The following is a 25,802-nucleotide window of genomic DNA, read 5'->3' on the forward strand; positions in this document are numbered from 1 at the left end:
TCTAGTCAAGTCCCTCAGCCTGGGGCGCCTCCACACGTCTCGGGGCGGGGCGTCTTTGCTGCGGCGCACCACCGCCAGGGCCGCCAAACAGGCTGCCCATCATGTCCATGAGCGGGTTGCTCTGCCTTGGGCGCTGGATACCAAAGTACATCTCAGCGATCAGCTCGAGAGCCTCGCTCCATGCACCGACCTCGGAGATATTAGACGAGTACTTCGTGACGAGCTGCTTGTAGACGTCCGGGGTGCCGCGCTGGATGGCGAGCAGGAGGAGGCCGAGGAAGTTGAGGAGGGGCAGACCCGGGAAGATGCGCAGGTCGGCGCTGTTGCTGCTGACATCCTGGACGCCGAGGCCCTTGTTGTCGTCGCTGAGGGCGGAGGTGAAGAGACGGTAGGAGGTGTTGGCCGCGCGGACGTTGCCAACGAGAAGGTATGGGAGGATGGCGCGCGCGGCGTATAGAGGGGCGGTGTGCGAGTCGTCCTCCTTGTACCAAGCGTACTCCATACGAGCGAGAACCTCAGCCGAGTCCTTCGTACCTAATACCAAGTGTCTTTCCGCCTCGTAGGGCTCGTGTTCTTCGGCGTACAGTGATCCTGCAACGTGGTGGAGATCGGAATCACCGGCGGGGTACTCGCCGAACTTTGATGACCACCTATATGTCCAGTTAGACACGAGGTCTGCTTCTCCAAGTTTCCAAGAAAATACTCACGCAACCATCTCTCCGACAAACTTCTTTCTGGTCGGTTCCGCCGCAGGGAACAAACGCAAGCACGTAAGCAGCTTGCCCTTGTTCGTTGCGTCGGGCTTCAACTCAGCCTGCTTAAAGACGTCGACAAGCATGACGCACAAGTCACCTCCCGAGCCGCCCTGGCCGGCCTTCAACAGTGACTGGGCAACATTGTAGAGAATGTCGGTGGCGGCGGGCCAGTTGGCGGCCTTGATGTAGCGGGCAGCAACCACGCGAGTCTGCTGCTGGGCCTCGTAGTACTGGCCCTCCTCAATACGGGCTTGCAGCCGCGCGATGATCTTCTCGATCTTGTCTGCCTTGGCGGCCATGGTGGGCGAACGGTACGTCGGTCGGGTGCTGGGATTTCGAATCGGAGGGGTGGCGGCGAAAGGGAGGTGAAGCTGGTGAGATGTGACGATGTGGTTTTGGAGCTCGCTGGCGTTCGGTGTTGGAATGGTGGGGCTTCAGGTACCTTGAGCCCCTCAGCTTTGGAGTGCGTCCCTGTGCTTCTGCTCAAGTCGGTTAATCCTCGGCACCCTGTCGGCGAGCTCGATGCGGGACGACGCACTGACCAGTACCTTAATTCCCAATGGAGCAGGGAGATGATGGTGGGTTATCAATGGAGATGGGATAATTCGCCCAAAAATATGGATTTCACCAGGTGTTGTCCATTTGATCGTCAAATCGGAGCATTCGAGCAATGATTTAGCGGTCATCTTCTGAGAACGTAGTGATAACTGTGATATGCTATAGAGAAGAACTAGCTAGACGCTAGGGTGCTAGAGAAGGCTATATAGTAGCCTCTAGTACTTACTAGTAAGTTATAAGAGTAGTAGCTAAGTAGTAGGGCTTATTAACACCCCCCCTTAAGCTTTATAGTACTAGCTAATATATAAACTAGCTACTCTAACTAAAATTACTCCTTAAACTAAAAAGCTTAAAAATAAGAAGTTTTTAACTATTTAATAACTTAGTAAAACGCTAAATAATCCTTAGTTTCTAATTAGCTTAAAAAGCTTAAATTAATCTTTCTCTAAGCTAGTTAATATCCTCTATTCTATCCTTTTATATTTAATTAAAACCTTCTATTAATCTTAATATTCTAATAAACTTAATATACTTATAAAAGTTAAAGCTTTTTATAAAGCTATTAATAAGTATCTTATTACTTTTAATCTAATAGATTATAATAGTTTTATTATAAATAGCTTTTTAAATAATCTACTTATAATAGAGGTTAATATAATAAGTCTAAGCTTTATTAAAAAGGTTTATAATATTAATATATATATTAGTACTATTAGTAAAAAGAATAATAAGTATAAAGATCTTCTAATTAAAGAACTATTTAACTATATAGTATAGCTATTTTATAGTAACTATAATAAGTGTTAAGTTAATATACTTAGCTTTAGTTAAATTAAAAGTAATAAAAGTCTACTTTTTTAACTTCTAAGTAACTAAACTATTAGTAAAATAAATAATATAACTACTAATTAAGATATAAAAAGGCTTATTATTTATAAAGGATAAATCTACTATAGTATATAAGCTATAGTTAATTATTAAGTTAGAACTACTAAAAATAATATTATAGTAGATAGTTCTCTTAAAATACTAAAAGAGATACTTTATAGTATAAAAATAAGCCTTAAAAGGTTTAGTATTAGCTTAGCTAAACTTACTAATAATATAAGATATATTAAGATATATATTAATAGTAAGGTAGTTATAATAACTAATCTCTTTAATATAGATAGTATATTCCTCCTCTATATACTTTTTAAGGTCCTATATTATTAATAGCTTTTTATAAAATACTATAGGAATCTTAATAAGGTTAATATCTTTATATCTAAAATAAGTAAGGATAGCTTTAGTATACTTAGTTTAGTTAATAAAGATTTAGTTATTAATATAGTTTTAAATAATCTAAAAACCTAGAAACTTAATAGCTTTACTAAGGTCTTTAAGAGAGTAAACCTTACTAAATATATTATAAACCTACTTAGTTATCTTCTTATTAAGAGTAGTAATAATATTATTATTAATATATATAAAAGTATAAGCTTTAAGTAACTTATTAATAAATAAGTAGACCTTATTATTAATAGAGGTAAAGCTAAGCTTTTATATCTTAATATTAATATAGTTAAACTATTAAAAAAAGCTCTTATAAAAGCTATAAAATGCTTTTTAAAATAACTAAACCTTACTATTATCTATAGAGAAGCCTAGAAGCTAGTATATATAGACTTTTATATTATTAAGGATAGGAGTAGTTAAGAAAGCTATATTAAAGTTATATATCTTATACTTAAGTTTATAAAAAGCTATAATAGTGAAGAATATATAGATTATAGTAGCTATAGTAATAGCTATATAAACCTCTTAAGAGGATTAATCTTTATACTTATAGTTATTATAAACTACTTAATAAGTTTTATATTAGATAATCTTATTATTATTATTAGTCTTAATATTAAGTACCTATTTACTAAGTAAGATCTTAGCGTTATAAAGAAGGTATATAAGCTTATATACTTCTTTATTATAGAACTATTATATTTTATACTTAAATACTACTTTTTAGTTAAACTATTAAAAGCTAAACTTAATATTATTATAAAACTTTAAGATAATAATACTATTAAGTAGAACCTTTAATAGAGTAGTAGTAATAATAATATTAAGTATAAAGTAATAAGTATAATTTAAAACCTAAATATTAGTAGTTATGAAAAGCTTCTTTTTATACTTATAAACTCTAATAAGCTAATAGTAGTATCCTTTAGGCTTCTAAGCTACTTAATAAAATTTATTCTAAATTACTATCTCTAAGATTATTATATTAGTTACTTCTTTAATAATATCTATAGTATAAGCTAAATCTTTATAATTAGTTTCTTTATTTTTTAGTATACTCTTAAATAAGTTATTATTATTATTATTTTATATATTAGTCTCTAAAGATATTTATATAGTATTATTAGTTATTATAGTTATATCTTTTATAATATTTTAGTAATAAAAGATTTCTTTTAGAAGTAGAGATATTATATAGTTAATATAAGCTAGCTTTAGATTAATACTTTTATTATTAGAAGTCTATTTATTAATATTAGTAATAAGTTCTTTAAGAGTATTAGTTATATTAGATATAATAAGGTGATAAATTAGAAGGTTAAGATTATTAAAATAAATAATATAGTTATTATTATTAGTAATAGAAGTTTTAGTAATAGGTAGAAGAACTATCTTCTAAGGCTATTTATAAAATTAGATATCTTAGTAGTAGAATACCTTTTTCTTATTAGAAATATAAATATAGTAGATATAACTATAAAGTAAGCTATAGCTAATAAGAAAGCTTTTTATTACTCTAGCTTCTATTTTAGCTAAATAAGTAAGCTTATTAAAACCTTTTTTATATATATAAGTAATATATTTAAACGTTCTGAGATATTTAATATATAGAGGCTTATAATTAGCTACAAAATTAAGTTTATAAACTATAATCTTATAAAGATTTAGCTTACCCTTATTAGCTTATAGAAGAAAGTTAAAGATCTAAATAATAAAGTTAATAGTATAGTTTTAAAGTTCCTCTAGAAAATTAATATTAATTAGTTAAGTTTAAGATACTTTAATAATAATCTTTCTAGCTCTTTTAATAGTATTATTTATAAATAAAGTATTAGTAATAGATATATTTATATAAGACTTAAAGAAGAATAAGTCTTAAAGAACCTTCTTAAACTTAGGTATATTATTATAAACCTAGGTCTTAATATTAATATATATTATATTAATAAAGATATCACTAAATATCTTAATAATATTAAGAATAATTTTATAGTTATAATTAAATAGAAGTATAACTTAGTAATAGCTACTATAGTAATCTATAAAGTATAGAATATATCTCTTATTTATAATAGAGAGAAGCTTAACTTTAATAATATTAAAATAGATCTTATTACTAATATTAATTAATAGTAGTAGAAAGTCTCTATTAATAATCTTAGTAGACTTAGTAAGATAGTAAGCCTTATAGTAGAAATCCTTAATCTCTTAGGTTATAAATATAATATTAATATAGTAGTATACTTTAATAACTTAATTAAGGTAAGTATATAGAAGATAGTAATATATAAGCTTAAGAAATAGCAGCTACTTATAGTAAATTATAGTAAAGCTAATAGTAATATTAAAAGGAATATCCTTTTAATACTAAATAATAAAGATAATATAAATATTTAATTACTAGTTAACTTTAGTAAATAGAGTGCTTAATAAAACCTATATTATAGCTAAGGTATAGTAATTATATTTAATATTAATATTATATAACTTTTTTAAGCTAAGAAGGTTAGCTAAACTTAGAAGGTTATACTTAATATTATTAATAGTCTAATTAACTATTTTAGTTAAGTTTTATAAATTAATAGTTTAAAAGTAGATTATACTAATACTTTTAAGTTAAATATACTCTCTATTAGCACCTTTATATAGAGGTAAGTTAGCTTTAGCTTTATATATAATAAAATAGCTACACTTATTAAAAATAGAGTTAGAATAGCTAAAGTTAAGGATAATATCTAAATAGAGAATCTTCTAGTTAGTAATAATAATAAGTATTATTTTACTAATAATATTATAAATAAGTTACTTAGTAATATCTACTAATCTTTTAATAGTAATACTAACTAATAAAGATTAACTAAGAATACCTAGTAAAATATAAATATAAATAGATTTATTCTTAAGTATATCTTATTTATACTTAGCATTATAAATATACTTCTTAGCTTTTACTAAGATAGCTTTATAGTTAGCTTAATTATTTAGAATAAGTTTAAGATAAGTAGTTATATATTACTAAATAGTATAAATATATCTATAGTGATTATATTTAGTAGTAAACTTATTAGCTAATAATATAATAAATACTTTCTTATTACTAATACTCTACTAATTAATATTAATAGTCTTCTTAAAAGTAGTAATACTAATCTTCTACTCTTTATCTTATATAAAGGTAAATAAGGTCTAGATAATATTATTTTATATAAATATCTTATTATTAGTAATATAAAACTTATAAATATCTAAAAGCTTTATCTTAAAGTAATTAAAAAAGATAATAAACTAATAATAGTTAGAGTATATATTAATAAAGCTAGTAATATAGCTCTTAAGGTATTAAGTATATCTAAGTATATTATAAAGTATCTTATAATCTTCTATAATACTTTTATTAAACTTATTAATAAGTATACTAATAATATCTTTTAAGACTTTTAGGATATATTTCTTTAAAACTTCTATTAACTTATATAGGTTACTATTATCCTCTTAGCTTATATTAAGGAGCTTATTAATAAAGCTCTCTATAGCTATAATAAAGATATTATAAATAATATCTTAATTAGCTACTTAAACTTCTTTCTTTACTTTTATATTAAACTTAAGAATATTTTTAATAATATAGTTATTAACTTAAGTAGCTTAAAATATAATACTAATAGAAACCTTCTAAGTTATTTAGTTAAACTTATTATATAGCTTTAGTATATTAATAAGGGTTATTCTTATAGTAGTATTAATTATAATAATAGCTTATTTATAGTAATAAAATAAAAAAGGTAAGAAGTTATAATAAGAGAGATTAATAATATAAAGCGTTTATTAAGAAGAGTTTAACTTATAAAGTAGTAAACTTACCTATATATACTTAATTAAAGGTAAATATAATAAGATCTCTACTATAATATATTAAAATATATTAAAGGTTAGGAAAGTAAATAGATAAAGTAATTAGTAATAAAATTAGCTAATTTATATATAAAAAGAATAATAAAATAATAGAGATAATTAAAAAGATTATTATAAACTTAAAATAATTAAAAGGACTTTAAAATTAATATTTTTAGGGTTAATTTAATAAGGCTAAGCTTATAACCTAAGAACGTAGTAATAACTATAATATACTATAGAGAAGAACTAGCTAGACGCTAGGGCGCTAGAGAGGGCTATATAGCAGCCTCTAGCACTTACTAGCAGGCTATAGGAGTAGTAGCTGAGTGGCAGGGCCCATCAACATCTTCAATGATCATTGTTTTCTTTCACCTGAAAGATAAAACCATTCTCCTGTCCAGCGCGCACTATAGTCCACATCACTCTGATATCACGAGAAGACTCTCTATCTTAAGTGTCGCATACTGAATTTACAGTTGATCATAATACCCCTTCGATTATTCCTTTAGGGTTTGTTCTCATGATATAGCTTTTTGCCGTGTTCAATCTCTTGGAAAAGTTTGCGAACGACGCAAGCGAGAGCTTGTTTGTGACTGACTCCTTGGGAGAGAATGCCAGACGGCGGCAACCAGAGTAGGGTTGTCTTGACTAAATGCTTGAACTTGAATCAAACTCAATGTAATCAGCTAATTGATCGTATTTATCGCTCACAAGATTTATCCTGCCTGTTGTAACTGATAGGCAATGTGACAACGCTACCGACAGCACAGTGCCCGAAGTCGGCTACGGTGCAACCCCTCCGAAACCGCATCAACCGGCGTCTAGGTGCGTCAACTCCTCCAACTCATTTGAATCATGCACCTTAGTATATACAATCCCAAGAACTCACGGCTGGTAGTGAAACTGCTTCGTCAATGAAAAAGCCGAAAAAGCAGAGAAAAACATGTTCCGATTACCTGCCTCCCATCTTCGGGCTACTGGCTCTGCCTTCAGGCACTTTACCCTCAACGCACACCGTGCAGCTTACACCCCGCTGCGCATACACGTACGGCATGCGTCTCAGTTATCCAAAGCCCCGGCCGTACTACCACCACACTCCAAACTGCCTCTCAAAGTTCTGTTGCGATCACTTCTAGTTGCAACAATCTCGTCCAACAGCTTCTTGTTGACGCCAGCCCTGGGAGTTCTTAAGTTTCTCAACGACTCACCTCGATTTTGGGTGTTTAATGTTGAGAAGAACCCCTTGCTGCATGGCTTGATGAAAAAGACCATGTACAATCACTTCTGCGCTGGCGAGAATGAAGCCGAGGTCACGTCTACCATCAGTGAGATCAAGCGGATGGGTTTCCGAGGGGCCATTCTTACTTATGCACGGGAGATTGTGGTCGACAATCGGACTGAGGAGGAAGTTGGCAAGGGGTTGGTGGAGTCAAAGAAGGAGATAGAGGTTGAGAAGGACTCGGGTATTGAGGCATGGCGAGAAGGGGTACTGACGACGGTTGAGATGGTTGGCGAAGGTGATATCCTGGCTCTCAAGTAAGCTCCCCGCCATGACTTACTCAACTTTCATATTGCTGAGAGTGACTTTTAGACTCACTGGCGCGGGGCCAGCTGTGTCAGAGACGCTGTCATCTGGGAAACCTCTGCCCAAGCAAATGGTGGAAGCCCTCGCTGAAGTATGCTCCCGGGCTGTCGAAAGGAAGGCTCGCATCTTTGTCGACGCCGAGCAGATCAAGGTTCAGCCTGGAATCGATGCAGTGGCACTCGATCTCATGCGCCAGTTCAACACAAACGGCAGAGGCGCTGTAGTCTACAACACCTATCAAGCATATCTCAAGGGCACACCGGACGTCCTGGCAAAGCACATGGAGATAGCCAACAAGGACAACTTCGTGCTTGGTGTTAAGCTTGTCCGCGGCGCATATATCAGTTCTGAGCCGCGGCAGCTTATCAACGACACCAAGGAAGATACGGACGATTCCTACGACTCTGTCGCTAGTGGACTCCTGTCTCAGACCTACCGAGACTTTGGGAGGGGTGGGGGAGCTAAATTTCCTGAGCTTGAGCTCTTCCTCGCAACGCATAACAAGCAGAGTGTTCTCGCAGCCAACGAGCTGCAGCAGTCTCGAGTTGAGATGGGGCAGCCGTTAACTAAAATTCAGTACGGACAGTTGCTGGGCATGGCCGATGAGGTCAGCTTCGGTCTGTTGCAACTGGCGGATATCACGGCTAAAGAAAAGGGAGCCAAGGGAACGGCACCGATGGAAGTGTATAAGTGCTTGAGTTGGGGTTCGCTGGGCGACTGTCTTTCATATCTTCTGCGAAGGGCGGTTGAGAATCGGGACGCCGTCTCGCGAACAAAGTCTGAGTTCAGCGCTCTGAAGACAGAGGTGTGGCGGAGACTCAAGAGCACTGTGTCGCCTTAACGAATATTAAAATCATATTTTCTTATCAATTGAGCCCTTTCCGCCCTGATTTTCTGGTACAGCTCTCTGCTTCATTGAAGAAGTTGCATTGCTGTGACGTCTTGTTCGCCCTTCACATTGACGTTGACGACGATAGTAGGGACAGGGACAACGATGACGACAGCAATGCAGAGCATGTGAGCCCACACGGAAAGTAGTCGCTCGAGCACAAGAAAAATAGAGTTTCTCTTGAAAGTATTGTCAAATCAACCTAATGCAGACCTCACCATCTCAGCGGTCGCAAACGTGCCAGCAGAAACCGGCATCGCCCTGAGTAAAGCAGGGCCTAGACCCCTAAACATCGCCCTGAACTTGCCTTCCCTCCACGTCTGCTTGAACGCATCCCTCATGTTCGCATACTTTTGATCCTTGCCATACCCGTCGCTCTGCATCTTACTCTTGATCACGTCCAGGGGGTGACTTCCAAGCCAAAGTGCTTCACCAGCAAGACCTCCGCAGATAGCAATCTTCCAGCTCGGCACTTCTTTCCTTTCTTTGATGCCATCCCGCTCCATCACGAAACGAACCAGGCCCTCATAGGCTGCAAACCAGATGCCATATCCGTGGAACTCTCTCAGGAGAGTGACAACTTGGCCTCGGTAGAGCCCTTTAATGCCTGAGTGCCCCTTGATGGTGCGGACGCAATCCCATGGGCCTGAATACAGGCGGTTTGCGCCGCTCGGCTGGGTCTGAAGCCTGATACGGACGTGTTCAATCGGACCGGATATGACGCTGTTGGTTAAACCAGCTGCTCCGCCTATAAGGTAAAAGTCGGACAAAGACAGCGATAGGCCGTTGGACTGAGTTATCCCGCGGAAGTCTTCAAGCTGCCGGCGAAAGAATTGGAAAGCGCCGAATTGAATGCTGACCTGGACGCAATGCCTTTAGAGGACAATGATATGTTGATGGAATAGACTGAGACTTACGCAAGCTCCAACACCTATCAGAGGTGCAAGAGTTCCCTAATACTATGAGATGAAGCTCAAGTTTCATGAATCTTGTAACCAACCTTGTAAAACGCCAGCGGCCCTTCACGGGCCCAGATCGTTCGAGCAAGATCCAGAGCATTTCCTCCTCCTTGGGTTTGAAGTCGTACCTTCACCAGATCTGTCGATGCCGACGGGTCAATGTGTTGCTCTTATACGACTCCGGAGTAGTGCGCTCTCTTCCCGACACGTACCAAAAGGCTGGCCTGAGTCTTGTCAGCAAAAGAGCTCGCCAAAAGACTGCTTCAGAATCAGATCCGAGCACTTGAACTCATACCTATCAAAACCTGAGCGACTCCTCCCGCCGCGCCGGCAGTGATATCTTTAGCCGATTCGAGAGTTGAGTTGCCCATGTTGTCTATCGTCACTGCGACAGAGGACACCAGCATCAAGAGGAACTCACAGATTTCGAAAAACCAGCATGCGCATCCAAAATGTCATGAATCGTTTACTCCAAAGAAGCTCGTCGACCGTTATCGGTGCTTCGGCACATGGGGTCGCACCGGCATGAGATACCGGAGCGGGGTGGTCGTGATCGGGCCGTATGCGCGATCGGCTAGCTGGCCAACGGCAGTGTGGGCACACTGCCGACCCCGTCGGCAAGGTGCAGACGATGTCGGCAAGCTACCCCACGGCATACGAAGCCTGTATATCGCTCACTAGACCTTATAAATCTCACATTGAATTATGTAGACCATTTCTGAGTGTAATATTCTGTTTGCCACTTGCACAGAAAAGCCCGTCATGACTTTTCCTATGCTGCGACAACTCTCCAGCCCCATGAACAGGGCAGCCCGATCACCACAAGCGCTGCGCTTGATTTCCTGTGGAAATGCCAGAGCTTTTGGAACTTTTAAAGCTCCTCCGATTCGAAATGAGCCCAATGTAAGCTGCCGAAAGATCTCCAGGACTTATATTAAGTCAACTAACATGCTCCAAGCCGTCGTATAGCAAGGGATCGGTAGAACGCCAGAGGCTTCAGGATACCATCACACGACTCAAGAGCGAGCTCCCTATCAAAGTGCCATCTCAGGTCTCTCAAATAAAGGTTTCCATCTTCTCAGAGTCTTTAATTCTCACTCCATTACTGATACCTACCGGACAGGATGCAATCATCGCCAAGCAACATATTCCCAGCGACCACTCTACCGTTCTGGCAGAGTACCCGCAAACGACCCCTGAACAAGTCCAAGAAGCCATAACGAGAGCATTGGAAGCCAAAACTGCTTGGGAAAACACATCCTTCACGAACCGTGCTGCTATTTTCCTCCGCGCAGCCGAGCTCATTGCTGGCAAATACCGGGAGAGTATTATGGCCGCTACGATGCTTGGACAAGGCAAGAACATTTGGCAAGCGGAGATTGACTCAGCAGCTGAATCAGTTGACTTTCTACGGTTGGTGGCCGCTGTTCCATACCCATGAGGCGCGTCTGCTAATGACTTGCCATAGTTTCAACGTGCACTACGCCGCTGAGCTGTACAAGCAACAAAACATCCTGAATGATGCCGGGGTCTGGAAGTAAGTTGAAACGGTCTCCAATCGATATGTCATCCGGCCGTGAAGCATCCTATACTAACTCAATTTCCCCTAGCCGAACCGAGTACCGCCCCCTCGAAGGCTTCGTCTACGCAATCAGCCCCTTTAACTTCACCGCAATCGGCGCAAACCTGACCGTTGCGCCCGCAATCATGGGCAACGTCGTTCTCTGGAAGCCCTCAGACTACGCCTTCTACTCCAGCCACCTCCTCCACAAGATTCTTCTCGAGGCAGGCCTTCCTCCCAACGTCATCCAGCTCATCCCAGGTGAAGCCGAGCCCATCACCTCTTCCATCCTCCACCACCCCAAGTTCGCGGCCCTCCACTTCACTGGATCCACCGATGTGTTCCGCCAGCTGTACGGTAAGATCGGACAGGCCGTGGCAGAGGGTCGGTATGAGAGCTACCCCCGCATTGTCGGCGAGACGGGCGGCAAGAACTTCCACCTTGTCCATGGTAGTGCTGATGTGCGCAACGCTGTGGTTAACACTATCCGTGGCGCTTTTGAATATCAGGGGCAAAAGTGCTCGGCTACTTCTCGTCTGTATGTGGCCGAGTCGGTCTGGCCTGAATTCAAGAAGACGCTTCTGGAAGAGACTGGCAAGCTCAAGGTTGGCTCGCCTGAGCAGGTCGACAACTTCATCGGACCCGTCATCCACGAGAGGTCGTGGGATAAGCTGAAGGCGGTCATCGACAAGGCCAAGAAAGATCCTGAAGTTGAGCTCTTGGCAGGAGGTAACGCGGACAAGAGCAAAGGCTGGTTCGTCTCGCCGACCATCTTCCAAACCACCAACCCGACAAACGAGCTGATGAAGACGGAATTCTTCGGCCCGATCCTGTCTGTCTACGTCTACCCCGATGAGAAGTACGAGGAGCTGCTTCCTGTGATTGACTCGACCACACAGTTCGGCCTGACCGGTGCCGTGTTTGCTCGCGATACAAAGGCGATTGAGGCCGCCGAGAACGGTCTCCGCCATTCTGCTGGCAACTTTTACATCAACAGCAAGAGCAGCGGTGCCGTTGTTGGTCATCAGCCCTTTGGTGGTGGCCGGGCTAGCGGCACCAATGACAAGGCGACCAGCACTACCCTTTTGGCACGCTTCACCAGCATCAGGAGTCTGAAGGAGGATTTTGTAGGTGCTGATACTGTTCTATATCCCTCGAATGAGGTTTGACTAGAGCCGAGGTATTAGGGAAAAAGGAAATCGGGTAGAAGTTACAAGCCACGTTCAATTGAACCCAAAATCAAAATCTAACATGTCCATTCCAGTAAGACCCATCAGCTGCAGGTGATTTTCGCTGAACATCTGCAAGTCGATGTTGAGGTCTGTTTCGACGGATGGTTGTCTTTGATTTGCCGTGGTCTGTGGCGGCGGCGGTAAGACATCATCGCCAGTGCGATCGGCATCGAGGCCAGGTTGACTTCGGAGAGGGCGAGACATGCCAGGTGTGGATAGATTGCGCAGTTGCAGAAGGGCAGAAGCCTCTTCCCACAACCTTCCGCCTGATCCCGATGCCGCTGGGTTGCTCAGAAGCCCTCCAGGCGCAGAAGGCGCGATGCCTGAGACTGCTGTGGTGCTGGAGAACCAGTCAGCCCAAGCTATATAGGCTAATTCCGATGACCCTTCCTCGCGGGTGTCCTGGGCTTCTGATGCTCCTCCCACAAGTCTTATCTTTGAACGTGCTTCTTCTGCAATGGCCATGAGAGCTTTCACAAAGTTGATTGCCATGCGACCAGCAGTGTGCATGTTAGACATTTTCCGAAGGCAATCCAGGCCGAACGCTACCTGAGCGTTGTACTCTGGATCCCTGGATGTGATACCGGTCAGCACCAGCATGATGGTAGCGATACTGCAAGCTTGAAAGTCTGTAAAAGAGCTAGGTGCAAGATTTCCAGACTGACTAGCGCTCTCGAGAAGACCGAGCATCTTTTGAGCTGCTTTTTTGCAATAACGAAACGGGCCCGACATGAGACTGACTCCGTCAATGATGGCGTCTGTAGATTGGTTCTTTCGCAAATAGAATCGAGTCATTGCCACAACAGATGATTTACCAATAGCTATCCATGCAAAGTGATAGTTGAGGTGGAGATGGAAGATAGCGCGATAGTAAGGAGACCTCGGGTCCAGATTTGTCAAATCCAGACCCGTCAGGTGGTCATTCTTGTAAGACTTCAGAAGATCATGGTACTCCTTTAGTGGAAGTTGAGAATCGCTCGACCAATTCCTACGCCAGCAAAGTTATTATGGCAAACTTGGCGAACAGCTCGTTCTACTTACGCTGGTTCAACGAGTTTGTCGATGACTTTAACAAACTCGGCATTTGCGATTTGGTGCAAAACATTGCGATATGGTTGACCATAATCATCAGGCGTTAGATTAGGTAACCTGGCTGTAATGATGTCCTGAGTGACAGATCTAGGCCTGTTCAGTTTGATAGTTAGGGTCCTGGCGCAGAAGTTAGCTAAACCCACAATCGAATATTATCTTTTCATTAGTACCTTTCAAGTGAATAAATGGCCCACCATAAGCGGCGTCTCATCTCCTTTTCATGGTCAAGGATGCTAGGGTCGTCTATTTCCTGATGAAGACCAAGTATAAGTGCCTTTCTCAGTGCCAACCCCATGTATAAATAGGAGGCACCGATGGCACTTGATGGCATAAGATAGGCGCCCAGAACAAATGCGGCCTTGACGGAGTACATGCTCACTCGGTCCATAGTATCGGCCATGAGAATGCGAGCATGATCGCCGAAAATTTGACCTGGGTCACCTGGACAGATTGGGGCATCTATGCCTTCCGGGCGTGCTCGTGGGGTCCATTGACTGCCGAGGGCAAAAACCGCGAGCAACAGACATACAAAACTGGCGTCCCGGCGAAGGGGGGATCTATCATTATCGTAGAACTCCCGTAACTGCGCTAAAAACTCTTGCTGGTCAAAATAGAAGAAACAGTCGGTCCCGTGCATTATGCATAGCGTAGCCAAAAAGTCTGCTACTGGCCAGGGCGGCAGGATGCCGATGGCAGCTTGCAGACGAAGACCTTCTGCAGACTTCGGAATCGATGAAGTATATGCTAGATCGGCCTCCAGTCTGGTCATATCTCTCTCGGCAGGTGACGGATGTGGCTCGAGGTAGAAGGCGTTTCTGAGACGGGACAGGAAGCGAGGCCACATGAAGTTCTCAGGGGCATCGCCATCGGAACATAGATCCCGCCGCGAAGGAGGGTCTTCTGGGCCATCGGCAAGAGGTCCGGCGTTCGAGGTCGGTGTCAAATTCGATGGTGGAGTTTGATGTAGTGCCGAAGCCTCCAAATCTCGTGGTCCTGGCGTAGGCGTTTCCTGCCGCTCGAAGCTGCATGTGTAGGATCCTTGCTGGCATCGTTGGCAGATACCCGATGGTGTCTCAATGCATTTGCTTTTCCGAGCCTTGCAACGGGTGCATGCTCTCGGGGCCCGCTGACGGTCCTCTTCGGCGATTCGACGTCGACGGACGCGGCGTGATGAGGGAGCCGGCGGCATGGTGTGGAATCCGTTGGCCTATGGTTAGTTGCCGAACAATATGTGGAATAAGGAGGGAGAATTTGTCGGTAGTGTCCACGGAGGACAACTACCCGACTCGCGCACAGATATCATTTGAAATGAGCAACGGGCCGACGCTCCATTATCTAAGCAGTCGGTTGTGCGCCCATCTTAGCGGCGAGCTTTCCAGCGTCACAATTGCTTTACCTCTGCGTTTGACAATACATGAATGCGTCCATTAGGTTCGTGTGAAGAATCTCAACGATGGTATTCAATTGTAGAGGGCTTCTTACTGTACCGATTGAAATTTGCGCACTTTGCCGCCGGTGTGTTATAAAAAGAGCGAGGACTTCGTAGTGAGTGGGTAACTAAAATACCCTTCCATGTTCTACGTTCAGTGGTCAATCCATCAGCTCAGAGCCCAATCATTCGATCATCGAAAGGAAAATTGATCACAAGTACAAAAACGGCAGCCAAAAAAAAGAGGCGTTCTTTCTAGCAATTGCAAATGAGAGCAAAAAATTGGCTTGAAAGGGACGAGACTCGAACTCGCGCGGGTTGCCCCACCAGGAATGTTGCTAAGGTAACCTTAACCTGGCGCCATAACCAACTCGGCCACCCTTCCATGGGTTGTTGAAGGAGACCGCGTCAAGTGTCACCAAGAAGCTCGGGTATGCAGACCGCACGCCAGGCATTCAGAAACAACCGGCTCCGAGTCGGAAAAGCGACGACCGAAGACACACACCCACACAACTGCGACCCGACAACCCCCAAACTCAATGCATGACAACCCGTGGCTGAGATGGCCGGGCTAGTCTCCGACCTCAACTCTCCAAATTTCCCATTTAGCCGCGAATGCTTTCCCCCTCCATGAAGAAGAGTTCCACATGGGCTACCCCTCCCCCATCATCCCCACCCCCACTGAACCCCAACATATGATCAGCGGGAGGAAGGGGGGATGCCCCTCATGCTCCTCGTACCAAGCACCGAGCTACATAAATATTCCGTAGACGATCCTGCGGCCTCGCTCCAAGCAGGCGACGACATTGGTGCGAGGGCTGCCCCACCATCTTACCATGCCGTCGCCCAGCTAGCCCGATGTCTACGCGGGATGAGGTGTTGGTCTCTTGTGACGGGTCATGTAGGCCGGGGTAATTCAAGAGCGAGGTTGTTGTTACGTGGGATGCTGGACATAACCTTGGAGCTCTCCCCCGCCTCGTCTTATCTTCGTCTCTTTTCTCCTTCATTCTTCAGTCGACAGTTTGCTCCCACGTTGTTTTCTATCCAAGGTTTCGTACTCGTGTGATTTGCCAGCTGCACGCCATGGAGGAACCCAAGACCGGCCTCGTGCTGGGCTACAATGGCGCCCACCCATTCTCCAAAGTGAAGCTCTCCGACAGAGCATCGGTGCAAGAGCTCCTCCGGACCCTCCTCGACCCGCTTGAGCCATTCTTCTCGCCGCAAAAAGCACGCGTCAAGTGTCCTGGCGGAACGGCCGTCAGGTTCGACCAGGCCGCTGCCGAAGTTGAGGGTATCTGCCGCCCACTATGGGGTCTGGCATGTCTCCTGGCCGGTGGAGGCGAGTATCGTGGTACCGAGTGGTGGATTCAGGGTATCAAGTCTGGAACTGATCCAGAGAACCCCGAGTACTGGGGATACCCGAGAGACAATGACCAGCGCATGGTTGAAATGTGCCCTTTTGGTGAGGTCCATGGTCGTAAGGTGGAATACCCGGGCTAATGGATCATAGGCTTCTCACTCGCAGTCGCACCCGTCATTTGGGATAGTCTCTCCGAAAAGGAACGGGGCAACGTAGAGAACTGGCTCGGAAACTCGATCAACGAGAAAAAGTAAGCCGTGACGCTTCCATAGGCCACCAGACAATTACTAACACGACATCAGCATGCCAAACACCAACTGGCTCTGGTTCCGCGTCTTCGCTAACCTAGGCCTCAAGAAGAACGGCGGAAAGTTCTCACAAGAACGTCTCGACGCTGACATCGAGCATCTCAACACGTTCTACCGAGGAGGCGGCTGGTCCAACGACGGCCCCGAGGGCATCCACATGATGGACTACTACTCCTCCAGCTTCGCCATCCAGTTTCTCCAGCTCTTATACGCGAAGCTCGCCGGCGAGGACGAGCCCGAGCGGGCTGCGGAATTCCGACGGAGGGCACAACAAGTTGCGTTGGACCTCGTGCACTACTTTGACGAGGAGGGCCGCGCGATTCCCTTCGGTCGTAGTGTAGGATACCGTTTCGCCATGGTGTCGTTCTGGGGCGCGCTCGCGTATGCCGGTGTTGAGCTGCCTGCGCCCCTGACTTGGGGAATGGTGAAGGGCATCGTGATGCGACACTTGAGGTGGTGGCAGACGCAGCACGGCATGTGGACGCCAAGCGGGACGCTGTCCATTGGCTATTCGTACCCGAACATGTACATGGCAGAGAACTACAACAGTCCTGGAAGCCCGGTGAGTTTCCTCCACACAGGGGCGAAGATGCCTTTACTAACTTTCGTAGTACTGGGCCTGCCTCGCCTTCATCTGCCTAGCCGTCCCCGAAGACCACCCATTCTGGACCTCTGAAGAGGAACAGGCATGGCCGGTCATCCCCAAAATCAAGCCCCTCGAGCAGCCCGGCCACATCATGAGCAACATTGGTGGGCACTGCATGCTCCTTTCCTCCGGCCAAGCCTGCAGTTACCCCATGAAGGGCACGCACTCGAAGTACGGCGGCTTCGCGTACTCCAGTTCATACGCATATTCTGTTCCGCCAGGTCTCTTCTCTCTGGAGCAGTATGCCTTGGCCTCGCAGCTGGGGTTGTCAGACGACGGGGGTGAATACTGGAAGACTCGACGACGCTCAGAGTATGCCGGTATCGAGACCAGAGATGGCAAGCCGGTGCTCGTGTCAGCCTGGAAGCCTTTCCCCGATGTTGAAATCAAGAGCATTCTCATCCCGCCGGAAGAATCGACTCCGAACTGGCATCTACGCATTCATCATATCAAGGCCGGCCGCGAAGTCATGACAGCCGACGGCTCTTTTGCCATTTGTAACGAGAACTCGACAAACGGGCGTTACCTCGATCTCTACGATGCGAAGACTTACGAGGGAACGTCTCCTAAAATCATTGGAAATTACGATACGAACACACCAGAGGGCCTTGCCAAGGGCAGTGACGGCTCGTTTGCGGTGTCCAAGGGTGCTGTTGGCATCAAGGCTCTGGAGAGCTCCATCGAGCGGGTAGCCAACCTCGTCAATGCGGATCCGAACTCGAACCTGGTCGAGAACCGCACGACCATTCCGACGCTGCAACATACTATCAAGAAGGGGGAGTCGGTCTGGTACGTGACCGGTATTTATGCGAAGCCGAGCGGCCCCAAGGAGGCATTCCTCGATGGGTGGGAGAAGCCACCTGCTATCCCCTCATGGCTTGAGGCGGAGATGAAAGCTTGAATATTAGAAGAGGTCTTGGATGAATGTAGATGATATTGATAAGTCTTTTTGTGCAAAGGCGTCAAATTTGTCACCCTGTAAATGTTGAATTATTTCAATGCTCCCTAAATATCCCCATATAGCTTTTCAAACCCGTTTTGTCCCTCTTTTGTTAAAATGCTCCTTTCCATGGTATCATAAGATCTGTGGCGCTACACAAGCACCCTCACCAACATCCTCTCAAGCCTTGGCAAAAGACTCGATGAAAGCAGCAAGCTTCTCCGCGCCCTCGAGAGGAATGGAGTTGTAGTTGCTGGCACGGATACCACCGACACTGCGGTGGCCCTTCAGGCCGGTCAAGCCGATGCTGGTGGCGTCCTTGAGGAAAGCCTTCTCCGTAGCATCGACGTCGCCGCCCTTGGTGACGCGGAAGCAGATGTTCATGCGGGAGCGAACGGACTTGTCGGGGACGATGCGGTAGACATCAGGGTGCGCCTCAAGAGCGGTGTAGATCAGGGAGGCCTTCTTGTTTGCGACAGCCTCCTGGCCGGCGGCCTTGTCAGGGAAAGTGCGCAGCAGCTTCTTGAGAACCTGTCCGGCAACGTAGACGCTAATGCCCGTTAGATGGATCCCAATTGACAGGGGTAGGTGGTATCATGACTCACTCAAAGATGCTCAAGGTGTTGTACAGGGAGTTGTTCTTGGCGATGGTCTCGTAGGAGAGAACGATGGGGCTGATGGGGAGACCCAGCTTGCGCATCAGCGCGGGCGAGGGCTGCGCCGCGAGGAGGCTCTTCTTGATGACCACGACCGTGACACCGGTCAGACCAAGGTTTTTTTGCGCACCAAAGAAGATAGCGCTGTAGTTCTTGACAGGGACTCTGCGGGAGAGGATGTTGGAGGACATGTCGGCCACAACAATGGGTCCCTCGTCGTTGTCCTTAGGTGCCAGGGAGGCGGGGAAGCCGGGGAACTCGACGCCGTCAACGGTCTCATTGTCGCAGTAGTACACCATAGCGGCACCCTCGCTGAGCTTCCAGTCCTTCTCGTCAGGGATCTTGCCAAACTTGCCGTCGTTAACCTTGCGAGCGTCCGCTGCAACGTTGACGAACTCGGAGCCGAGCAGTCTCGCGGCCTCGGCGCTCGCCTTCTGGGACCAGCCGCCGGTGACGAGGTAGTCGAGCTTGAGCTTCTCGTCGACGATCTTGCGGAGCTCGGCGATAACCTCGGGGGTGTCTTCGGTGGCACCCAGGCGCTTGAGCACAGCGTCACGCTGGCGGGCGACCCATGCGCCGACGAAGTTGTAGACGGTGGCAGAGAACTCGCCGCTGCCGCCGGCCTGCATGAAGAGGATCTCGTAGTCGGAGGGGATGTCGAGGTAGGTCGTCAGGTCGGCCTTGGCCTCCTCGAGGATATTGGTCGCGATCTCGCTGCGGTGGGAGTGCTCTGCGATTCCCAGGCCGGTGTTGTTGTAGTCGAGCAGGGCCTGAGCCGCCGTCTCGAGGACGTCGGTGGGCAGCAGCGCGGGGCCGGCGCCGAAGTAGGTGATGTCGGCGCGAGTAGGCATGTTGGGCGGTATATCGGTGTTCAATTGGGTCGAGATATGGCAGTAGGGAATCAGCAACACAAAAATGCAGGAAGACGGGCCGTCGGGGACGTTTTATGTCGGGATGAATCGGTTCTCGTGAGTCACGGAGGGGAGTGGTGCCAGTGGAAAAAAAAGTCGCTATTCCAGACACCGCAACCCCGCCAAAGTGCGGAAGAGACACCGGTGTCGGCACAGAAAGTGACGTGACTGGATGGAGGGGTCGTTCCCCAGATTTCAGCGTGCAGCGGCGTGGGGTGCCGCTGGAATCTCGCCGCGGCGGGGTCTCGCTTCGGGCGCTGCGATCCGCGAGCCAGGGCGTTTTTGGGGGCTGGGTCTTGGGGGTTCACGGTGTTCTTCTCGGAGGTTGGGCTGGAATAGCTGCCTTTTCTGCCCTCATCCAGCTGCGGTTGCAGGCGTCTATCAGGGATTGCAACCTTAAAGGCACGTCTTGCCGCTCCCCCTGTACATCTGATCGCCCGTATCATCCTCTAATATCGAACCTCTGATAAAGATGCCGTATTCACATTAGCATCACTCCTTCAGCTGCCGTCGTTTCAAGGCCACCACCCCCCGCTACTCGATGCATGCTCGCCCAACGACCAAGGCCTGCATACAAATCCCCACGCACCCACCTCTCACAGATCCATCCCGCGTCTGGACAGTCCTGCTCTCTTGACAATTATCATTGATCGCGATGCAACGTTGATTGGCTCGTCATTCCAAGAAGAGCAACTCCGACGGCCGCCAGACATGGCTGACCGCAAAGCGCCAGAAGCCGCGGCGGCGAGGCACACTCACTCCATTCCCGCGCCGTCTTTCCGTGAGCTCAAGATTATTCTATTCAATTCAAGGCGTACTGTAGGCTGATAGAAAGCAGCAACCCACAACTCGCCTCGAACATGGTTTCTCACCACCGCCCTTTCACCGCTCATCATCCGGCTCATCAGGCTGCTGCTGGCCCACGGCGATTACGTCGTCGCATGCCTCCCGCCGAGTGAGATCGAGGATGACGAGCGCAGCGCCGAGTTTAGAGAGCTCATCAATGAGTGTAAAAGTAACCGGAAAGACCGCGAGGGTTGGAAGGACAGGATACGCGGCATCCGCTGCGATGGACGTGTCATGGGCCAGTGTGGTGCCGCTGTAGCAGAAGCCGTACAGGTGTTTGGGAGGATAGATATCTTGCTGTGTTGCAGGTCTGAAGGTAAACCAGACAGGAAACATTCAATCGAAAGCGAGGCTGACACGGGATAGCTGTCGTTGGAAGCGTCGAGGAGCTCTCCACGAACCCTCAGACCCAGAACCTGGTTCGGGACCAATTCGAGACCGTCTTCTTCTCCCAGGTCAACTTCATCAAGGCCGCTCTACCGCTCCTACGTTCTCAGCACACGGGACACATCATCATTCTCTCCAGCACGGGCGGTCACATAGGAACGCCGGGAATGCCCATCTACACTTCCGCAATCTGGGCCCTCGAGGGCTTCTGCGACTCCCTGGCCTACGAAATCGCCCCCTTCAACATCAAGGTCACCATCGTGCAGCCGAATAAGGAAATCCAATCCTTGACGAACAAGATCATATTTGCCCCCAATCTGCCCTACTACGACTCCGAGATCAACCCCGCTCCGAGCATTCGAGACATGCTCGGCAACGTGCTCAACATGAACCCTGACACTGCCATGGAGCAGTCTGATACGGAGGTCATTGTGAGATACCCAAAGCTGCCGCCGAGCGCGACGGATCGTCTCGTGATGGAAACTGTGCACGCTTTGACGGCCATCGGAGGCCATGAGAACCCGCCGGCGAGGCACATTGTAGGATTCGAAGGCAGCATCGCCGTCAAAGAAAAGTTGAAGACGGTGACCGAGGAGCTGGAGGACTTTGTGGACGCTAGCCTTGCGGTGGACATTTTCGATAGCGAGCTCAAGGCGGAGGCGAAGGAGGGAAAGACACAGGAGTCAACACCACCCGCACCGGCATCGACAGCTTCAGGATAGTCTCGATGACCTCGTACATCAGTAGTAGGCAGGCTGGTGCATATCATAATGGTCTCTTTTCGTCTATAGGTATCTTGGAAACAATGCAAAAGCGCAAGAGTATTAATTCCCACGTTACTGAATGGCCCTCTGCCTCCAATGCTCGATACGCGCGGAGGCGTACTGCGCGAAGGCAAAATATAGCTGTACGGCCTCTGCAATAAAGCTTTTTGTAGCAGCTTCCGTCTTCACAAACTCGTCTGTCAAACGTTTCCCCAATTTCTGTCTCAACCATGCGCAAACCCAAAATACCTACCTACTGGGACTAAGGGGCCGGTTGAAGCCACCCTGTCTGTTCATGTACTGGCGATACTCCGTCTTCTTCTCCTTCCTCACAGCGCCAACATTGTTACCCGCAATCTTTTGTCCCTTGGTCGTGCCGAAGCCGCCAAAGCCCATCATAGCTTGCATGGCGTCCATATCGTCGCCCTCGACCTCGGGCTCTGGCTCGTCATCCCTATCGTCTCGATCATCCCGACCTGTCATCGGTGTATCACCGCGCTCGCTGTCGCGTCCACTGTCGACTTGCGGCGAGTCGTGGCGTCCCATCTTGAAAGACATGGTGTGCTGCTCCTTCTTGCTCTTTCCTAATGTGCGCGTGGGGAGAGTCTCGGTGTATCTTCCATCGCGGCGGGTTGGGGGCGGGCTAGCGCTTCGACGGGGCGACGCTGATCTTCTACGGTCCTTGTCACGAGGTGGTGCTGCCGTGACTACGTTAGCTTTCTGAGAGTGAAAGTGCGGACTGCTGGGCTGCAACTCACGACGAGCTTCATCCTCCTCGTCTCGCCGTCTGGACGGCTTGTCATCTCCGCGATCATCGTCTCTACGCCGCCGGTCGTCTCGGTCCTGCCATCCATCCCTATCTCTCCTGGGCGGCCTTCCGGCGTCGCGATCGTCGCGAGGACGATCCCTCTCTCTGTCTCTAGATCTGGGGCGTTGGTCTCTGTCGCGTCTGTCACGAGACCTGGATCTGTATCTTCGGTCGCGGTCGTCTCTCTTATCGCGGTCATCGCGTCTAGCGTCGCGATCTCGGTAGCTGTCGCGGGCTCTATCGCGGCCTCCATCGCGGCCTCCACCGCCATGACGACTGCGTCGGTCTGTCTCGTCCCAGCCTTGCCGGCTATCGCGTCCACGAACCATTTTGATGGCGTATGTATATCGTTCTAGTAAGTCAAAGGCTTTGCCGATTTGTTTACTGAATGGATTGTGGTAAGTGGTGAGGAACGACGTCACGTTGTGGCCGAAGAAAATTTGGGGTCTTCGGACGGCTGGCATGTGCGGTTCATTTAGCTCCCAGCCTCTACCATTTAGCGCTGGGGTAGCCTGGCAAGAGCTCCGGCAGGCACGTTCTACTGCACCCTACGTTCCATTTGCTCCACTGAAGCCGCTGGTAAGCTCTAGCGGTTTCCCTCGGCACTTCAACACCAAGACAACGTTGATCCAAACATCACGAAAAAAAGAATTTGAGCCTCAATTTCCTACCTACACTTTTGCTTACTAGTTCTCGGCCAACCTTCCAATCCAAACGCCAAGTCTCAACAACACATGGACGCGACAGTCTTCTTCACAACCCTGGACAAGCCAGAGACAGCAATGAAAACCAGAAAAGGGTTTTGCGTCGCCTGGAGACAGTGTAATACCAGGGACACGATGGAAGGAGGTATGCAGCAAGCCACAGGGACCATCCCACCTGAAGATCAAAAATAAGAATAATCAATGTGATGTCCAATGGACATCTTTCAGAGATTAAACTGAAAAGAACAGATACTACACTTGATCTAAGCCAAAAGGCAAAGAGAAGGTAAGGAGAAAAGAGGGAAAATTCCAAAGCTGCGGAGGATGGGCAGAATTATATAGACCTGGGTGGTGGCCTGTGCGCTGCCCCCGATCAGTAACGATACGTACCGAAGCGACTGAGAGACTGCGATTTAATTCTGGAGGCAAGAAGCGAAGGTCGAGACGGTGAATTGCAGGCAGCCGCGGTACGTGCCTGGTTGAATTTTGGCCTCAGTGGGGTGGTGACTCAGGCTTGAGGCAGGAAGGTGCCGGTATCCTCAGGAAGGACGCTACCTGATGCTGAGGCCAAAGCAAGCGGGAAGGCAAGAGACAAGACGTGAAAGGCAGTGGCCCTCCACCTCGTTGAGGCAGGTGCTGCTGCTGCCTCTCCTAGAAGGCATCCCCAGTATTGGATGCGGCAAAGTGTTTTGATCGTGATGTTCATGATGCATTTGTCTATTGACTACCACCGGTGACGCTGTCTAGATCTCGTCCTCCTCGTCGTCAAAGTCATCCTCCCTGCCCATCTCGTACAAAATTCTTCCTCCCTCGCCGGCTCCGATATCTGTCTGCGCGTCAAAGTAAGGCAGCACAATGCCCTCTCTATCCCGCCTTTGCTTCTCCGTTAGACCCAGGTTGAATGTGCTCTCCGGCTCCTCCTCATCTTCAGCACGGCCGTTCGCACCTGCACTGTCGGGTGTGGCAAACACAGGGTGCTCCGAAAGGAGAAACGTCTTGCTGCCCTTCCCAGAGGCAGAAGACGAAGCAGAACCTGCCAAAGGCAGCAGGACAAACTTCTCAGCCATGGCACGTCCACTCCGTCTTCGAACCTCCATCTCCACCACGACACCGCGGTAATCCTCGGATTTGGTCTCGCCCTTGAGACCAATCAACACACCCTCCCTCTCTTCACGAAGACCCCACTCCGGCTCCTGAATGCTCCTGTTCCTCGCCTTCTGGCGCTCAATCTCCTGCCTTAAGCTGGACAAACGAAGGATCGATGTGGCAAGGTGAGAGAGCACCGTCAGTGGGTGGGGCTCATACTCGCTCACGGTACGTGGCAGAACGAGAGGAACGTCGGTGTGATAGACTGCTACCAATGACACAGAGGGCATAATAATGCTGGACAGGAAGGTCAGGACCATCTGGGGCGCTGCCGTAGCGAGGTCGTTGACTGAGTCGACCAATATGATGGTTTCTGTAAAAGGTGAGTCACAGATTCTGGAAGTACGCGAAGAGTTACATACTTTGTGATGGAGGTGCGCCTTTGGCTGCGGAAGGGTCTGGCTTGGGATAATGTGACAAGATCTCTGCCCTCAGAGATTTCAGGTTCTTGCCACGGGCCTTGATGACGACGTCGACATCTCGTGGGCGCTTGAGGGTTGCGAAGGAGAGCAGTATGACCTTTGCCTTTGCGATCTGCCAAGAGGTTAACAAATCGCTGAAACGAATGACACAGCCATATGTACTGAACTCAGAGAGCAGTCGCTGCCATTTTGGGTAAAATTAGGATTATGATTACTAGCTACGCACCTTGGCTCTAGAGATGAACTCTCGCACGACTGGCGCAGCACCTTGCTCGAGACTGTCGAGGACTAACGTCAGAGGACTTGCGCTGTCCCTCAAATTGAGAAGCTTCTGAAACAACAAGAGGCTATGCGAGCGACTGTGATTCTCTGCCGAGGGTGCCATGATGACTGGGTATGAACACAAAAGGCTGGCGAGCCTCTGCGTGAATGATTCTGGGCGCTATTTGGAGTTGGATCACTGATGCTCAGATCTTCTCCTGCGATGATGCTATTATTTTAGCCGAAAAATTGGTCGGGTCTGGTTCGACTGAGAACCCTGAGCACTGGTGATATTGAGGTTGAAATTAGATTGTTTAACATTCCGCCGTGGTTCGGGCTTTTCGCCCACTGAATTTGGGGTTTCCTTCGGCGATGTGGGGCTTCGACCGAGATGTCACTGTGCCGTGGTGG

At 46.9% G+C, this 25,802-nt stretch overlaps 10 protein-coding genes across 10 annotated transcripts; 4 read left to right on the forward strand and 6 right to left on the reverse strand.

Annotated features, from left to right (window-relative positions):
• Window position 1: 1 nt before the first annotated feature.
• get4 (Golgi to ER traffic protein 4) lies at window positions 2-1,054 on the reverse strand (the record flags this gene model as incomplete). The annotated part of the gene is made up of 2 exons (XM_036637027.1): window positions 2-650; window positions 708-1,054. The coding sequence occupies 2 exons, from the start codon at window positions 1,052-1,054 to the stop codon at window positions 2-4; spliced, it is 996 nt and encodes a 331-aa protein (XP_036498048.1).
• A 6,701-nt stretch (window positions 1,055-7,755) lies between these two features.
• On the forward strand, window positions 7,756-8,911 carry CGCS363_v005179 (putative proline dehydrogenase; the record flags this gene model as incomplete). The annotated part of the gene is made up of 2 exons (XM_036637028.1): window positions 7,756-8,021; window positions 8,077-8,911. The coding sequence occupies 2 exons, from the start codon at window positions 7,756-7,758 to the stop codon at window positions 8,909-8,911; spliced, it is 1,101 nt and encodes a 366-aa protein (XP_036498047.1).
• Window positions 8,912-9,156: 245 nt separating this feature from the next.
• On the reverse strand, window positions 9,157-10,289 carry CGCS363_v005180 (putative mitochondrial carrier; the record flags this gene model as incomplete). Its single annotated transcript, XM_036637029.1, has 5 exons — window positions 9,157-9,819; window positions 9,877-9,912; window positions 9,960-10,057; window positions 10,131-10,142; window positions 10,214-10,289. The coding sequence occupies 5 exons, from the start codon at window positions 10,287-10,289 to the stop codon at window positions 9,157-9,159; spliced, it is 885 nt and encodes a 294-aa protein (XP_036497139.1).
• Window positions 10,290-10,810: 521 nt separating this feature from the next.
• Window positions 10,811-12,648, forward strand: CGCS363_v005181 (Delta-1-pyrroline-5-carboxylate dehydrogenase; the record flags this gene model as incomplete). Its single annotated transcript, XM_036637030.1, has 5 exons — window positions 10,811-10,821; window positions 10,888-10,984; window positions 11,042-11,331; window positions 11,387-11,455; window positions 11,529-12,648. 5 exons carry the CDS (start codon window positions 10,811-10,813, stop codon window positions 12,646-12,648), a joined length of 1,587 nt encoding a protein of 528 aa, XP_036497140.1.
• A 54-nt stretch (window positions 12,649-12,702) lies between these two features.
• On the reverse strand, window positions 12,703-14,992 carry CGCS363_v005182 (putative transcriptional regulatory protein; the record flags this gene model as incomplete). The annotated part of the gene is made up of 3 exons (XM_036637031.1): window positions 12,703-13,699; window positions 13,753-13,920; window positions 13,974-14,992. The coding sequence occupies 3 exons, from the start codon at window positions 14,990-14,992 to the stop codon at window positions 12,703-12,705; spliced, it is 2,184 nt and encodes a 727-aa protein (XP_036497141.1).
• A 1,323-nt stretch (window positions 14,993-16,315) lies between these two features.
• CGCS363_v005183 (uncharacterized protein) lies at window positions 16,316-18,447 on the forward strand (the record flags this gene model as incomplete). Its single annotated transcript, XM_036637032.1, has 4 exons — window positions 16,316-16,694; window positions 16,743-16,842; window positions 16,895-17,462; window positions 17,512-18,447. The coding sequence occupies 4 exons, from the start codon at window positions 16,316-16,318 to the stop codon at window positions 18,445-18,447; spliced, it is 1,983 nt and encodes a 660-aa protein (XP_036497142.1).
• Window positions 18,448-18,666: 219 nt separating this feature from the next.
• SER1 (Phosphoserine aminotransferase) lies at window positions 18,667-19,993 on the reverse strand (the record flags this gene model as incomplete). The annotated part of the gene is made up of 2 exons (XM_036637033.1): window positions 18,667-19,036; window positions 19,092-19,993. 2 exons carry the CDS (start codon window positions 19,991-19,993, stop codon window positions 18,667-18,669), a joined length of 1,272 nt encoding a protein of 423 aa, XP_036497135.1.
• A 771-nt stretch (window positions 19,994-20,764) lies between these two features.
• On the forward strand, window positions 20,765-22,008 carry CGCS363_v005185 (Oxidoreductase BOA17; the record flags this gene model as incomplete). The annotated part of the gene is made up of 3 exons (XM_036637034.1): window positions 20,765-20,834; window positions 20,892-21,215; window positions 21,266-22,008. 3 exons carry the CDS (start codon window positions 20,765-20,767, stop codon window positions 22,006-22,008), a joined length of 1,137 nt encoding a protein of 378 aa, XP_036497136.1.
• A 114-nt stretch (window positions 22,009-22,122) lies between these two features.
• Window positions 22,123-23,187, reverse strand: Snrnp27 (U4/U6.U5 small nuclear ribonucleoprotein 27 kDa protein; the record flags this gene model as incomplete). Its single annotated transcript, XM_036637035.1, has 3 exons — window positions 22,123-22,247; window positions 22,308-22,748; window positions 22,809-23,187. 3 exons carry the CDS (start codon window positions 23,185-23,187, stop codon window positions 22,123-22,125), a joined length of 945 nt encoding a protein of 314 aa, XP_036497137.1.
• A 1,118-nt stretch (window positions 23,188-24,305) lies between these two features.
• On the reverse strand, window positions 24,306-25,515 carry IKI1 (Elongator complex protein 5; the record flags this gene model as incomplete). Its single annotated transcript, XM_036637036.1, has 3 exons — window positions 24,306-25,021; window positions 25,071-25,242; window positions 25,357-25,515. 3 exons carry the CDS (start codon window positions 25,513-25,515, stop codon window positions 24,306-24,308), a joined length of 1,047 nt encoding a protein of 348 aa, XP_036497138.1.
• Between the last annotated feature and the right edge of the window lie 287 nt (window positions 25,516-25,802).

This window comes from Colletotrichum siamense (assembly GCF_013390195.1).
Source record: "Colletotrichum siamense strain Cg363 chromosome Unknown KSG_Cg363_contig03, whole genome shotgun sequence".
NCBI lineage: Eukaryota > Fungi > Ascomycota > Sordariomycetes > Glomerellales > Glomerellaceae > Colletotrichum > Colletotrichum siamense.